This window comes from Lytechinus pictus, chromosome 7 (genome assembly GCF_037042905.1).
Source record: "Lytechinus pictus isolate F3 Inbred chromosome 7, Lp3.0, whole genome shotgun sequence".
NCBI classification, from domain to species: domain Eukaryota; kingdom Metazoa; phylum Echinodermata; class Echinoidea; order Temnopleuroida; family Toxopneustidae; genus Lytechinus; species Lytechinus pictus.
In genome coordinates this window covers 3288833-3306083 of record NC_087251.1, presented here as the reverse complement: position 1 = coordinate 3306083, position 17251 = coordinate 3288833, and the positions used below count along the sequence as shown (strand labels likewise).

General features: G+C 35.9%; 1 protein-coding gene across 12 annotated transcripts; it reads left to right on the top strand.

The window, feature by feature from the left end:
- The first annotated feature begins 388 nt into the window (after positions 1-388).
- LOC129265139 (histone H3.3A) lies at positions 389-16612 on the top strand. Of its 12 annotated transcripts, none has more exons than XM_064101680.1 (5): positions 399-582; positions 1313-2775; positions 10210-10370; positions 12455-12603; positions 14309-16612. In XM_064101680.1, the coding sequence occupies exons 3-5, from the start codon at positions 10238-10240 to the stop codon at positions 14435-14437; spliced, it is 411 nt and encodes a 136-aa protein (XP_063957750.1). In that variant the 5' UTR covers positions 399-582; positions 1313-2775; positions 10210-10237; the 3' UTR covers positions 14438-16612. The 12 variants fall into 12 exon arrangements, with proteins under 12 accessions (XP_063957759.1, XP_063957750.1, XP_063957757.1 ...); XM_064101687.1 differs by having other exon boundaries at positions 402-469; positions 1598-2775; XM_064101683.1 differs by having other exon boundaries at positions 405-469; positions 1381-2775.
- Positions 16613-17251: the final 639 nt, after the last annotated feature.

Here is a 17251-nt window from a genome sequence, read left to right as displayed (position 1 = left end):
GCGCGCGCATTTAGCGAGCACATCGTGATCGTTTTAACTATCGATAGTACGTACAGTGTATTAAAAAGGTACCGCGATGTCTATGGCTTTTTCGGACCATGTTGGTGCTATGAATTTGCTTTTTTTTACAGTTTAAATGAATTTTACGTAAGTTTTAAGTGGTTTCACATGATAAATTAGATATTAAGGAATATTTTGATATCATTCTCTCGACAACAAACACATTTTGAAATTCTTGTTGTCCTGCCTAATATAGCCTAGATATATCCATACTATTATATACGTACATGCATTACTGGTACTACTACTACTACTATACTACGTACGTATGTACGTATGACGGTACGTACGAGCAATGCATCCAGGCCATACGTAATGACCTTTGCCCTTTGACTACTACTATACTAGAGCTATAAGTATAATTAAACATCGTTGGGTGCGCTGCTAGCCAACGACCCACGTTGTGACGGTACGGACGGTGCAATATAATATTCAAAACATCGCTAGCCAACGACCAACGATGTGACGGTGCCATGTAACATTTAAAACATCGTTGGCTAACCAACGACCCACGATGTGAAGGTGCAATAGTACAAGATTAATACACTCTTTTAAATTACCTACTACTACTAGCTATTGCTATACATCGTTGGGTGCGCCGCTAGCCAACGACCAACGATGTGACCGTGCAATGCAACATTCAAAACATCGTTGGCAAGCGTTTCAAAGTATGGTTTCACAAAACAGTTTAATATATGCATATCCTGGTTAGTGAGGTGATCGATGTCATTCACTCTCTATTTCTTTTGTATTTTTTATACATGAAATATTTTCATTTTTTCTTCATTAAAATATGAAATAAAGTTTTAATTCCCATTGAAGGAATTCAATGGGAATTGAATTCAATGGGAATTGAATTCAATTAGGGTTAGGGTTAGGGTTAGGGTTAGGGTTAGGGTTTAGGGTTAGGGTTAGGGTTAGGGTTAGGGTTAGGGTTAGGGTTTAGGGTTAGGGTTAGGGTTAGGGTTAGGGTTTAGGGTTAGGGTTAGGGTTAGGGTTAGGGTTTAGGGTTAGGGTTAGGGTTTAGGGTTAGGGTTATATTCACATCGTTGGCATCGCCGGCAATGTTGGCCTCTACAACAGGCATATTCACATCGTTGGCATCGCCGGCAATGTTGGCCTATGTAAGATACATTCACATCGTTGGCACTGTTGGCATCTACTACAGGCACCAACACATCGTTGGCATCGCGGGCGCTGTTGGTATATACATACTAAACATACATTCACATCGTTGGCATCGCCGGCAAAGTTGGCCTATACTTACTAAAGATACATTCACATCGTTGGCATCGCCGGCAATGTTGGCCTCTACTACAGGCATATTCACATCGTTGGCATCGCCGGCAATGTTGGCCTCTACTACAGGCATATTCACATCGTTGGCATCGCCGGCAATGTTGGCCTATGTAAGATACATTCACATCGTTGGCACTGTTGGCATCTACTACAGGCACCAACACATCGTTGGCATCGCGGGCGCTGTTGGTATATACATACTAAACATACGTTCACATCGTTGGCATCGCCGGCAAAGTTGGCCTATACTTACTAAAGATACATTCACATCGTTGGCATCGATGGCAAGGTTGGCCTGTACTACAGACACCAACACATCGTTGGCATCCTGGCCGGCGCTGTTGGCCTATACGTACTAAAGATACATTTACATTGTTGGCATCGTTGGCACTGTTGGCATCTACTACAGGCACCAACACATCGTTGGCATCGCGGGCGCTGTTGGCCTATACATACAAAAGATACATTCACATCGTTGGCATCGCGGGCAAGGTTGGCCTATACTACAGACACCAACACATCGTTGGCATCCTGGCCGGCGCTGTTGGCCTATACGTACTAAAGATACATTTACATTGTTGGCATCGTTGGCACTGTTGGCATCTACTACAGGCACCAACACATCGTTGGCATCGCGGGCGCTGTTGGCCTATATATACCTACTAAAGATACATTCACATCGTTGGCATCGAGGGCAATGTTAGCCTGTACTCTACAGTACAGACACCAACACATCGTTGGCATCGCGGGCAATGTTGGTCTACATAGGAAACTACAGATATGATCGCATCGTTGGCATCGCGGGCACTGTTGGCATGTACTACAGACACCAACACATCGTTGCCATGGCGGGCAATGTTGGTTTACATAGGCAACTACAGATATGATCGCATCGTTGGCATCGAGGGCAATGTTGGCCTGTACTACAGACACCAACACATCGTTGGCATCGCGGGCAATGTTGGTCTACACATACTACGGAAATATACACATCGTTGGCATCGCGGACACTGTTGGTCTACATACTACAGAACACAGATATAGATCGTTGGCATCGAGGGCAGTGTTGGCCTGTACCGACTACAGACACCAACACACCGCTACCATCGCGGACTGTGTTGGCCTACACGTACTACGAAAATATACACATCGTTGGCATCGCGGGCAATGTCGGCCTACATACTACAGATGCACACAGATATATATATAGATCGTTGGCATCGCGGGCAGTGTTGGCCTGTACTACGGACACCAACGCACCGCTAGCATCGCGGACTGTGTTGGCCTACACGTACTACGAAAATATACACATCGTTGGCATCGCGGACACTGTTGGTCTACATACTAATCGCGCGCGCTCGCATCGTTAGCGTTACAGTGCAGTCTGAACACTTAGAATCTATTCAAAAAATACTTGTAAGTTGTAAATCATTCAATTATTTATTATAGCTGATTTTCTGATTTGATAGCTTAAGTACATTGTTGTGCGTTGGCTCTCCAACGATAAGGTAACGCAGTGTCCGGGTATTCTGCAGTTGTTCCCAAAGTTACATGCTTCAAAATCAAAAAGATTATTTTAACTTAAGTTAGACTAGATCTAAGACTAAGTCTAAAGAGAGATATCCATACATACTCAAACAGACTAGTATAGTTATTCTCCTTAGCATAGCATAGGCCTAGCCGCAAAAACACCTATTCAAGGCTTGACTCCGTGATCATATTTTTTTTATGATTATGATATTGTCATTTGATCATAGAGCCTTGATTTTTTGAACCGCCTCCCATAAAGAGACACATGTAAACAAAGATGGATTTCCCGGCCATATCGTGATTGCTGATTCCAGAGTCATAAAGTATATGATGGGGGGACCTAGAGCTACGCACTTTGTTTTCAAACGATAAAAACTATGCCAATTTCAATATTTGAACAAATTATCATTCACCAATTTGTGGCAAATATTCTAAAGATCATTAACCCAGACGAAAATAACGCAAAACTCGCGTAATACGAAAATTCCGCCGTGTTTTCCGAACCCCTCTTTCGCCGCCCGATGTAGAAGGGGTCCTAAAGCTACGCACTTGATTTATCACGCAAAAAAATATTATCTCCTGTGCCTCAACTTCTAAAATATGTTCACATTATTATAGGATATATGAAATTAAAGTGAATATAACTCTGAAATTCCAAACAGTTGTTGGTTTTCTCTGCATTTAGAGATTTATTGCAGCCTCTGTTGAAAAAAAAAATGAATAGGAATTGTTCGTCACTCTGCAGTCACAGTTCCACAGAGTGCGCATTTGCCATTGAAAACTGCATGCGCGATAAGTGGTGCGTAGCTTTAGGACCCCCTACCATACATTATAGTGAGTGATTGTATTACCGACCGGCCTTGTATTACCGAACGCGCGCATCATACGCATCAGAAATAAAAATTCATACATTCAAAATTTCGCAACATCCTTCCAAAGAGAACTTGAATAGAAAGATGATGAAAAATGGTCAAAAACACATTTTCAAAGTCTTAATATTCTAAAAACAATAAAATATGGTCAAAATAGCTCATCAGTGATTTTGTTGTTTTCTCAACTTTTCCCATAGAAAACACACGTTCGGTAATACGATACCTTTTTCAAGTGACCAAAATATTTGACATGCGAAGGGGGGTCCGATTGGAAGCAAAAATCGTAAAAAGGAAAAACGATTTCGGCAAAAATTGTACATATTTATATTTTGTAGGTAATTGTGTATTTATGGTGAAAGTTTGGTGAATTTTACGAGAATAACGTGCTTGATATGATTGAATTCATGAAAAGTGTTCGGTAATACGATCCACTACCATTACTGCTAAGGCTAAGCACTACCAGTCTTGCCTTGACCTTGTTGATTTTCAATAGATGATGAGAGAAATTCAGCTAGCTCTCTCACTGGACAAGACTCGCACATGGGACAATTTCTGCGTTGACATGACATTGCGCAGCAACTTAACTGTGGCATCATCACACTCCCCCCAATCATAATGGATCATTCTAGATGATATCATATCACACACAGTCACTTTATCTTCCTTTTTGACTCCAGAGCATGTTATCTCGTCAAAACCCATTGACGGAGCCAAAAAGGAGGATAAAACCTAGAATCTTAACTTTATCGTTCTTTTTGGCTCCGTCTTTGGGTTTTGGCAACGCGATAACACGCACTGGAGTCAAAAAGGAAGATAAATAATAAGCTTATTGAAATTGTATTGGATGGATAGCTAACTGTCTAAAAGTGGCAGAGTGGTTTTGAAGAGAAGGGAAAAGAGGGGTTGATGGAATATACAGGTTAATTACCATGCGTAATTCGTTGGAAACGTGGAGTAAAAAAGACTGATAAAGATATAGACAGTTTGAATTGATTTATTTAGTGGATATCCTACTGTTTTAAAGTGGCAGAGTGGTTTTGAAGATAAGGGAAAAGAGGGGTTGATGGAATATACAGGTTAATTACCGTGCGTAATTTCGTTGGAAAAGTGGAGTAAAAAAGAACGATAAATATATAGAGTTTGAATTGATTTATTTAGTGGATATCCTACTGTCTAAAAGTGGCAGAGTGGTTTTGAAGAGAAGGGAAAAGAGGGGTTGATGGAATATACAGGTTAATTACCGTACGTAATTTTGTTGCAAAAGTGGAGTAAAACAGAACGATAAATATATAGACAGTTGATACTGTGACTAATTTTGTGGACAGTAAAAAGTTGCAGAGTGAAGAAGAGACAAACGATGGGTTACTTAAACGACAGTGAAATTTCTTTGAAAACAGTTGAGTAAAAAAATGTAAACGTGGCTGAATTATCGCTGACTAAATAACATGTAAGATTCATATATGACATTACAGGGTATTTTGTAATTTTTTTCCTTTGTGACATTTATTAAAGAGAGATTGTTATTAGGTTAACAAAATTTGTGGCACTGACTAAATAAATAGGCCGATCATTATTTTTATTCAGATTTCGTCAGTTAAGTCAGTCAGTCATGAGAGGCCTTTATAGATTTCCACTTGGCTGACAAAATAAGACAGAACTTTGAATTGGGAAGATCATCAATCTGATTGTCGACCACTGACTAAATAAAGAAGACAGATGCAAATTCTGTTTTCTGTCAATCAACAGGGGTGGTATTCTGAAAACGTTCTTATCTTTGTTCTTATCTCATTGAGATAAGAAGACGCTAAAATCATTGCAAATCGGTATTCTGAAAATCTTCTTAACGTGTTCTTATCTCTGTAAGGACTGCCTCCTTCTTATCTTCAACACGCCCATTTTTATGATTACCAATCAAAATGCGCTTTATATTGGCAGTTTAACCAATAGAAGCGTTCCTTATGTCAAGAGAATATCATGGACACTGCGCGTACACTGATTCTGGCGCATTGCGCGAAATAGGCATTTTATACGCAACAACGACTGATTATTATTTCGAGACACGTGCACAAAATAAAGAAAGAAAGTAAAGAAAAAGGTAAAGAAAGCAATTATGAATAAAGAATAAAACAGGAAGAAAGACAGTAAGTAGGTAAGTAAGAAGACAGAAAAGGGTCAGAATGAAGCAGAAATTAAAAAAATAAAAGGAACAGAGCGGAAAACAATGAAAGAAAGAAAAGGTAAACGAAAGAAAGCAAGCAAAAAGAACTTAAAAGAAAATATAAAAAAGGAAAGAATACAAGAAAGAAAAAGGAGGAATGAATAGAATTATAATCAATGATAAAAAGAGGAATAAAAAATTGAAGGAAAAATAAAGAAGGAAAAGGAAAGACACTTGAAGAATAAAGAAAAAGATTTTTAAAACTTAATAGAAAAAATAGTAAAGAACAAACGAAATAAGAATGAGCGAAAAATAGAATAAAGAAAGAAATAAAGAAAAAAGAAAGTAGGCCTAAATGAGGCACACATTTAGTGTGATAAAGCAGAAATAAAAAAAATGAAAGAAAGAGCAAACGAACGAGCGAATAAAAAGAACCAAAAAATAAAATGAAAGAAATTAGAAGAGAAAGAAAACAGAAAAAGAATGAGGGTAAAATTTAAAAAAATTGAGTGAAAGAGGAAAGAAAGAAAAAAAGGAACAAAGAAAATTAACAAAAAAATATATAAAAACGAAAGAATGAAAGAAAGAAAAAGAATGAAGAAATAAAAAGATTGCAAAAAATAAAGTGAAGGGAGAAAGGAAAAGAAAGAAAGAGAGAAAAGGAAAAGAAAGAAAGAGAGAAAAGGGGAAAGAAAAAAAAAGGGAAAAATTTAAAAGGGAAAATAAAAAAAGGAAGAAAAGTAAAGAATAAATAAAATAACGCAAAAAATAAGGAAGAAGTTAAAAGATTTAAATGAAGAATGAAAGAAAGGAAGAAAGACAAACAGATAAAAATAAAGAAAAAGAGAAAATAAATAAATGAAATAAAGAAAGACAGAACGAAAGGAAGAATGAAGAAAGAAAGAAAGAAAGAAAGAAAGAAAGACAAAAAAGAAAGAAAGAAAAAAGGGATAGAAAAAAGAGATGGGCAAAATAAAGGGTGAATGAAAGAAAGGGTGGGAGGAATACTTGTTACTACCAGTGGCCATCGATTTTTAGCAAGAAAGAATGCGGACATCGTAAGATGTGATAACCCTCTAGCTATCTTAAATATTATCATAAATATCGTAAAAATATAAGAAAGATAAAAGATAAGAACGTTTTCAGAATACCACTTATCTTTATTTTGTTCTTATCTTTTAGCGCGCTTTTGTATCATATGCGCGAATTATAAATTTACGCGCTCAGCATCGATGGAAAGCAAGATAAGAAAAAGATAAGAACAAAAGATAAGAAAAAGATAAGAACGTTTTCAGAATACCAATTTGAGAACGTGACGTAGATAAGAACAAAATTAAGATAAGAACGTTTTCAGAATACCACCCCAGGTGTGAGAAATTAACAAGCATGTGGCACACACACATAACGAGCCATGAAATTAACATGTCTATTGAATTAGGCATTCCTGCACACTTGTAATAATTACTAGTATCATGTAGATATCATTTTGGGGAAAGTAATTAGTTTGTGAAAGCTGTGTATCGAGCTGCAGGGATTATTGATATTCATTTAGTTTGTTGAATGTTGGAGTTCAAGAATAATTTGACAAAGTGTGAGGCATTTACCTCATATACATGAATTTTATTTTTTAGTCAGTTATCCCGTCAATGATAACAACGTTCTAGAAAAAAAAAGAGCAGAATCAAACAAACTAGTTTCCAATAGGTTTTTCTTTATTTTAGTCCAAGCCAACACTCGAAAAGCGAAAAAGCAAATGAGAGAGATTTGAGGGAGAGAGAGAGGATAAGAAAGTATAGCCTCGTGCGCACACACTGGAAGATTTTGATCGTGAGCCAACTCGAGCGCGGATGGAACTTCAGACCCAGTGTCGAGACTAAGCGTTGTAAGAAATTTTGTCCCCCAGATCTTTTTTGTCTCCAGAGTCAGAAAGCACGATAATACCGATTTCCCTAGGAAATCCATCTTTGAAGATAGAAATCACGTAAATGTTAGTGATGTTATTTATTTTTACACCTTCATACACCTAATGCGTATGAAGGTTTCAAATATTGGTTAATAAAAAGGTGAAAAATTGAAGGTTTCTTACCAGACCGATCTCGTGTAGATTCCTTGATCCGTTTGTCAACAAAGCAAATGCAATATGCTTGACCTTGAACCGCTTCGTTATGACGTACATGTACGTAGCTCCGATAAGCAATGTTAGAAAATGCAATTTTGAAGAACAATTTATAGATAAAAATTATTATTTAACAAATAATAAAATTTAAAACTTGATTATGAATAATCAGTATTGTAATAATAATTATTTATAATAATTAAGGAGTGGGCTATACGTGGGTCAAAAATACTTTTTTTGTCATTTTAATATGGTAACAGTTTTTATTTATTCCTTGTAATGTATCTCAACGTGAAATGACAATATTTTTTTGTCTCGGGTCCAAGAAAAAAGTGTGCCGGGCCAAAATCCAAAATGGCCGCCACAACCCCCAAAATCACAGTTTTGACCACAACTTCTTTATTTGGTGGTCTTTTTCTCTGGTTTTGGTTTCTATTCATATGTTTTTGGGGGCAGGCAATTTGTTTTACCTGAAATGAGTACTTAAAAACCATTATTTGTAGAGTTAAAATGTGATTTTACCTAAATTTACACATTTCAGACCCTTTTTTTCAGCCAAAAATTAGGTTTCATCGTCTTGTGGTTCTTGGATATTGGACGATACGAGTTTCACAATAGCAAGTAGTTTCATGTAGCTATACTGCTCTTATTCCTCTACTTTGGGTTTGACGGATATTTGCGAAAAATATAATATTAAATAAAAAAATGTTATTCATCCATAGGGGCCATACAGTATACATTGTATTGTACATACTGCACTGCATACATGTATGTCCATGCATTGACCACCATGACAAGGTCTGTATATAAACTATAGTGTCATAGAAATGAGCTATTGAGAAATTGAAGATACTGTATGTTTTGTCTCAGAAATTGAAGACATGTTTTTTCAATTATGCTCATTCAGGGGGTGGAGAGAGGAAAATATTTTTAACAATATAGTCAACCCCGGCCAAATTATGACATTTACACTGTGGCTATTCTGATTACGGTAACTTTGCCATCCAATGGTAACTTGCATGGAATCCTTGATTCTGATTTGCCATTGATCAGCATTACCATGGTATTTACCTGACCACATAAACAGAGGGTTAGATCACCAGGTAAAAACAAGCCTCCAAATGAAGAAGATATGGCTTAAAATGTGATGTACGTACATGTACACATACATGATGCTTATGTGCAGTTTATGTTTATCATTGGGTTACATCATGTACATCACTAACATCAGCGAACAAGCAATCAAATTCACAAGTCACAATCTAATTCTAAACCTCAGGAGCTCACTACTATGACACTATAGACAGGACTTGTTATGTCATGGTGTTCAATGCATGGATATATGCAGTGTACAGTATTATGTACACTGCATGGATATATGCAGTGTACAGTAGTATGTACAGTACATTGTATACTGTACAGCCCCTATGGATAAATGACATTTTATTTTATTTGATAAGATGTATTTCGCAAATATCCGCCAACCCTTTTTAGAGGAATAAAAGCAATATAGCTATATAAAGCTGCTTACTACTGGTCAACTAGTATTGTCTGATATCCAAGAACCACGAGACGATGGAACATAATTTTGGGCTAAAAAAAAGGGTCTAAAAATTGGTAAATTTAAGTAAATTCACCTCTTAACTCTACAAAATATGGTTTAAAAGTACTAATTTTAGGAAAAACAAATTTCTTGCCCCCAAAAACATATGAATAGACCCCAAAACCCGAGAAAAAGACCACCAAATAAAGAAGTTGTGGCTTAAACTGTGATTTTGGGGGGTTTGGGCGGCCATTTTGGATTTTGGCCCGGCACACTTTTTTCTCGGACCCGAGACAAAAAATATTGTCATTTCATGTTGAGATAAGGTAAAAGGAATACAAAAAAACTGTTGCCACAGTAAAACAAAAAATCACCCATTTATAGCCCACTTATTATAATCAAGTTTTAAGTGCTATGTAAATGTTGCCTATTATTATTTTTCATAATAGGCTGCATGAAAAAGCTTGTCTGTTTGATTTAATCTAGCAGATAGATAGTAATTCGGGTTCTAACTATATGGATTGTTTTTTTGTTTTTTTAAATTTTTCCTCAATGAAATGTGCTAAAGTATTTACAGTGATAGATACCCAGATGCATGGTTTCTACATTGTCCTTTTTTTTTTATTTACAGGTATTTATTTGGCCTAGAATCCTAAACCATGGCTCGTACCAAGCAAACAGCTCGAAAGTCTACAGGAGGAAAAGCCCCTCGTAAGCAGCTTGCTACAAAGGCAGCCCGTAAGAGTGCACCTTCTACTGGTGGAGTCAAGAAACCTCATCGTTACAGGCCAGGTAATATTTTCTACTATTCACCATGCTCATCTATAGTGAAAGTGGGAATAGAGAGGGGAAAAATGGGAATTAAGGGGCAGTGGCGTAACAGGCGGGGGGGGACAGGAGGGGCAAGCTGCCCCCCCTGGCGGATTTCACCGGGAAAAAGAAAAGAAAAACGGGAAAAAGAAAAAAAGGAGGGAGAAAGAAAGGGAAAGGGGAAGAAAAGGGGAAAAGGAAAGGGAAAGGGAAAAGCGAAAAGAAAACGAAGAAAAAACATATTTTTTTTAATGGAAAAGGAAGGGAAGCGGGAAAATGTACGAAAGAAGAACATTTGAGAAAAAACAAATCATTCCGAAATAGGCCTATGTAATGCAATAACACGGTGGAAAATAAATTAAAAGATAACAAATTGGCAAACAATAGCGGGAAACGAATGTAGAATGGAATTAGTCGAAAGCTAAATTGGAAAACAAAGAAAAGGGACAAGAAAAATATTAATAACACAACCGGGCTGCCGATGATTGAAATTAAAGAGCGGGAAGAAAGAAGGACTGCATACAACATTGTGCTATAAGCTTGCTAAATTTTATGCAAATAAGTAGGGGCTCTTCATTTATAACCTTCAAATGGCTCTATAATGGCCCCGTTCAATCACGTTCAATTACTGACATACAGGCGTGGGGGAGGGGGGGGGGGGTCTTGGTTCCACACCCAAGAGGAAATTAAAAAAATTATTGGAGACAACGTATAATTAAATGAATGGAAACAATGAAATGTGCTATTTGCTGAATATAATGGGAAAATGTATTACATAATTAGAATTCAATTTCATTAGGCAATTTTTTTTTCAAGCTCGCTTTGCACGCTGGCGACTTTTTACAAATTTTTTTCACATTGCTATGTTTTGCCCCCTCAAAATATTTGATTATTACGCAACTGGGTTGAATAAATGTGTTGTGTAAAAGCTATATTATGTTTATTGCCCGCGATTTGATTAAAATAGCGGCAATCTGCGAGGTTTAAATGGCTTTGATATCAAGAATTTCCGGGGGCTCCGCCCCGGACCCCAACCGCACAGCACTGCGTATGGAAGGGTTGGGCCATGGCCCCAAAGAGTTTTACAAACAAGAACAAAAAATGGAGGAAAGAAAAGCAAAGGAAAAGTGTAGGATATGATTTTATTTACTGAATATATATATAATGTCAAAAAATAGCTCAAAGTTAGATTCTCATAAAAAGGTGGTTTTTCTCGCTCGCTTCGCTCGCTCGCTCGGGACTTATATAAAGCAGCTTTTTAGCACATGTGCTATACTGCGCCCCTCGTTTTTTTTTTACTCTTCACGCTACTGCCGCAATTAAAGGATCCTGTTCACAGTGGCGTACAGACCACAAAAAAGGAATCTCAAGAGAGAAGAGTGATATATTATTCTCTGGATATCATGTCAAAATCTATCACAAAATTGGATTTTTGTATAAAAAAGGTCAAAATTTTTGCTCGCTCGCTTTGCTCGCTCGCAACTTTTTTTAAAGATAAATTCTGCCCGATACGCAATATCTGGCCTTCTCAAAATAGTCGCCTCATTACACCATTACGCCTGTTCATACCATGATATGACCGGGAAATTTTTGGCTCTTGCCCCCCCTGGCCATCGACCCCTGTTACGCCGCTGTTAAGGGGATATAGGCCTACTTATTCAATTAAGAGCTCTACTATGATGTAATAAAATATCCACACTTGTGTTTATTTTAAAATCAGTATAACTTAACTTTGAATGAAAAAACTGTATCTATCTGAGTTAGTTAAATAATGTACATGAGTGCATCCATTTAGGGCCATGTTAAAAAAGAGTCAATTGATACTACAGTTAGGGCTGCAGGAGCAATGGTGGTATATCCAGTTTTTGTGTTTTTTTTTATCCAACTTCCCCATGGTGCATGAGCTGCTCCGAAATCTAAGTATAGGACCCTACTGGTAATTCTTTTCCAACCTTTCATGCTTTTCGAGCAGAATTAGGCAGTACGTTGTGAAAAGTAGCCCTTAAGAATACAAAATTAATTTTTTGCCTGATTACTATTATTACTATAATGTATTCATGTTGCAGGTACCGTTGCCCTTCGAGAGATCCGTCGCTACCAGAAGAGCACTGAACTGCTCATCCGCAAGTTACCATTCCAGCGTCTGGTCCGTGAAATTGCTCAGGATTTCAAGACGGAGTTGAGATTTCAGAGTGCTGCTATTGGTGCTCTCCAGGTACTGTATGTTCGGGGGTGCTACTTTTACTTTATAAAAACACTAACAGTCGAAAGGTAGCCCGTTTTCTGAACTCTGGTTTAATTCAAAATCTGGTCTACAATTGTGGTTTATCTATGGATGAAACCATGAAGGTGTCAAAAATTGGCAATTGCATAGCAACTTTAATATGATTTTATTTTAGTTAAATGATGAATGATTTTCTGCTGATGAAAGTATGCTATTAATATTAAATGAAGTAACATTGTTTCAGCATTGAGTAGTTAAGATATTTCAGAAACAGTACTTTATATGCATATTTCTTTAATAGTCTGGAATGTTGATAGTCCAGGGGGGTGTTTCACAAAGATTTAAGTATGACTTAGAGTCGCACTTAAATGTCTAGTTGCATGCGGTATAAAAGACATGACCGGATCGGTCAGATCATGCGAAGAGGACACGCACTACTGTGTATTGATCAATAAGATTGCCGCATTGCGCATTGCTTATCATGTACGTGTCTGCATTCAGGTGCAACTCTAAGTCATACTTAAATTTTTGTGAAACATCCCCCTGGATGATGTCTTACAAAGTATTAAGTCTGACTTACATTAAGTTCATTAAAGTCATATACCTGTTTGGTTAAATGAAGCAAAACTATTTTGAGAAAACATTTACATTTATATGAAATGTAGTTTATCATTTTACTTTTGTGATTTTTCTCTATTTATTCAAATCAGCTTGTAGTTGGTATTGATTTTTGGAGAAAGAGAAGGGAAGGAGGAATAATATTATACAGTTGCTGAAAAGTTGGTGGTTTTTTTTGCAACATTGTGGAGGTATAAAGTTGAAATACTAACAATATGGTTTGAATATTAATTTTAATGTAGATTTTTTTGTTTAATGTATAGAGAAGAATAAGTGCCACCATTGGTTATACATGTAAACAACCCGATTGTGTATTCTTTGTCCTTAAAGGACAAGTCCACCCCAACAAAAGTTGATTTTAATAAAAAGAGAAAAATCCAACAAGCATGACACTGAAAATTTCATCAAAATCTGATGTAAAATAAGAAAGTTAGGACATTTTAAAGTTTTGCTTAATTTCACGAAATAGTTATATGCACATCCTGGTCGGTATGCAAATGAGGAGACTGATGAGGTCATCCACTCACTTTTTCTTTTGTATTTTATTATATGAAATATTCTAATTTTCTCATTGTCAAGTGAAACAATCATTAATTACTCCCTGAACATGTGGAATTAGCATTGTTTAATACTAAATGGTTCAGTCAAGTTGGTCCTTATTGTCAAACCTGTTAAAATGAAATATTGTATAGTTCAAACAATTAAAAACAAAAGAAATAGTGAGTGATGGACATCATCGACTGACTCATTTGCGTGTCTCTGAGTTGTGCATATATCACTGTTATGTGAAAAATAGTGAAACTTTAAAATGCCATAACTTTCTTATTTTACCTCCGATTTTGATGAAATTTTCAGCGTTATGCTAGTTTGACTTTTCTCTGTTTATTCTAATCAACATTTTTCTGGGATGGACTTGACCTTCAAAGTTATTCTAACACTATTTTGCTCTCTCAAACATATTGCAGTCTTCAACTCATTTTAGTTTTTTTTTTAAATTAATGTCTGTCTGAAAAAGAATTTCTTTGTTTGCAATTCCATCTTCAACAGTAGTATTGTTTTTCATTTGATTTGTTTGTAGGAGGCAAGTGAAGCTTACCTGGTCGGTCTCTTTGAGGACACCAACCTGTGCGCCATCCATGCCAAGCGTGTTACTATCATGCCTAAGGATATTCAGTTGGCTCGTCGCATCCGTGGAGAGCGTGCTTAGATGCAACTTTATTTTCTTTTGTAGCATTATTATTCAAAATCATTGTCTGCACTTTCAATTTTGTCTTGTTCACCTTGTTGGTACTTGTTTCATATTCTAGAAACTTTCTTTCTTGTAAATACATTACATGAGAAATTAGTGTTTAGTCAAAGGAGAGTACAGTATAGTTATCATCTACTGAGTTGACATATAATCTGTTATCACTGAGATGCTATATTTAAAGCACCTAATGAATTATCAGATATATTATTACCACATTTCATACTTCAACCTGTACACTGATGTTAATTTTTGCATGTGGGAAATAGGAAAAAAAATGTTTTTCCATCTGTATGTAATTCTTGCTGGTGTACTTATACCATCAGTTTGCTATAAATGTTCATAAAATTGAAGTCATATGGAGGAAATTACCATAAACTACCAAATATCTAGATTCTGACCAAGACTGTTAACTTTTCCAGTCTCAGACATCCCTTATATGTGTAATCTTCAGTAGTTGGCTACTGGTGGTCCACATGGAGTTAATAGTTTTGGGGAAAATTACAATCCAATATGGATAGATAGTAATACAGAATGTTTTGAAGTAACCACAATATTGAAAACACCTACTCACCTGAAAGACATTAAGGTAAACATAGGGTTCCATTAACATCTACACAGTAATGACAAGGATATCTAATGCCTTAATGAAAAAACTTTTAACAATCACTGGTTACAAAAGAAGCAAACTACAAGACAAACTATGTGTTTGGAAGGTTGGAATCAATTGTACATACTGTATATCTCAAGTTGTAGAATAGTGTTTTTGTGAATATGTTTGTATGGATGTATAACCTAGATCAGGTAACATAATAGATGGTGTGTTTCATATTTGTTATTGAAATAAAATGTATTAATCAGATATTCTGGGTGCTGTGTTGACAATACAAATTTTCATAGGTTGGATCTGTAATAGTGTTCCATGTATATCTCGTTATCAAACATTCTTTTCTTTGTTGAGGCTTTTTTTTTGTGTGTACAGTAGTGTTTATTCATATATGGTACTGTATCTGTTCTTTCTCAGTCATTTCCAACAGGATTACTGGTGATTTTCATTTAACATTGAAACTCAATGATTTTAATTGCCTCTCTTATTTTTATTGTGTGATTGATAGTATAAGAAGTTAGTTGCAATCTTAATAAATTGTTAATAAACATTTGTTTTGCATTTTTATCATTGACATTAAACTTACTGTTTTCCCGAAATATTATACAGCAATGTAAAAAAAATAGACTGAGTGTACTTGGTTTGGAAAATAGCCTTGTTTTTAACTTGAGAGTTTTAAAAGTAATATATTATCAGATAGATGGTCTACATTCATAAATTGGTAATGAGAAAGAAGCAAAACTATTTATTTCCCAGATGTTTGTTTTGATTTAGTATTGTCTGTATTTCCTTAAATGTGTAGTATTCTGGTCACATTTATAAAATCAATCATGCATCAGCTATCATTTTGTTTTACACCCATATGTATATAAAATGAATGTTTCTATTATATGTGTTGGATGCTTGAGTAATCAACTGTGAGCTACTCTATATAGTATTGAATTCTTTATTATTATTATTATTTGTCATTAGCTATAGCATGTATTGTCAACTACACACACCACCAGTTGGCTTTACATTTATAGTTGGTGCTATATGGCTAATTACAAATAATAAAAAAAGAGTCTAGAACTAGACTAATAGAGAACTTGCACCCATGGCAGTTATATTTTGACTCCCCTTGGTACTTCATGTATGACCAATTCCAGATAAAATGTACTCACAAAGGACCAAATGATTTAATGCTGATGTTTAAGTATATACCATTCATGTATGCAAGTTTGGTCAGGTCATATTTGAAATGTGTGTAAATTGATTTAGGGGGTGAATTTTTACCCACCTCTCATTCTTCACTACCTCTATGAACTTCTCTGCTGCATAATGATATAATAGAAAGTGGAGTCTTTCAAATATGCAGACAAATATCCACAAGTATTATATTAAATATCCATTCAAGCAAAAGAATATATAGTTTCCAACTGTAAGTAAAGCAAGTAAATCAACTGGCCTGTCATCTATATTTCCTTCATACATGAACAAATTGTGTGTAAGTGGTAGTTTTACAATAAAGAAAGGTGAAGAAAAAAGTATGCTGGTCTTGGTGTATCCTATTGATTCATGGCAATTTCATTTTAACTCTGTTTTACGTTGAAAAAATAACACCCCTTTTTCAAAAGTGCATAAAGTTTTTATCAAAATATTTGAAAGGAGTCTTCCTCGTTTAACTTCTATGTGAAATGATAGTGATCTGTCAAGTCATGCATAAGCAAGTCTTGAGCACACATAAGAGCCCAAAATTGTCAATATTCAACATTTTGTTTTCTGCCAAAATAACAGTAAATCAGGGCTTGACATTAGCTGTTGCCTAGGGCAACCAAAAATGAGAGTTGGGCCACCAAAATTCTGTAAAAGTCAATACTTGGTGGCCTGGTTGGGCTACCAAAGTTTTGATAAATTGTAATATTTTCTATTGTTTTTAGGGCCACTTAATTTGCTTTACGAGTCACCAAAAATATGAAATTGATGATTTTGGTTGACTGATCGGGCCACCGAGAAAAGTTAGTGTGGAACCTTGAGTAAATAACAATGTTTTGCTTTATTCACATTGTGTAACCTTGACCTCATTCTTTTGGCTTTTGTACATTCATGAGTCATTTTAATGGATAAATCTCATTTTCACACAACTGATAAAAATTTGTCAATGAGTGAAAAAAATATCCTGTCAAATT

Excerpts from the sequence above, each read along its gene's own strand:
- LOC129265139 (XM_064101689.1), top strand. The coding sequence starts at position 10,238 with ATGGCTCGTACCAAGCAAACAGCTCGAAAGTCTACAGGAGGAAAAGCC. Across the intron at positions 10,371-12,454 it reads ACCTCATCGTTACAGGCCAG|GTACCGTTGCCCTTCGAGAG; the intron begins GTAATATTTTCT and ends TTCATGTTGCAG. Across the intron at positions 12,604-14,308 it reads CTGCTATTGGTGCTCTCCAG|GAGGCAAGTGAAGCTTACCT; the intron begins GTACTGTATGTT and ends ATTTGTTTGTAG.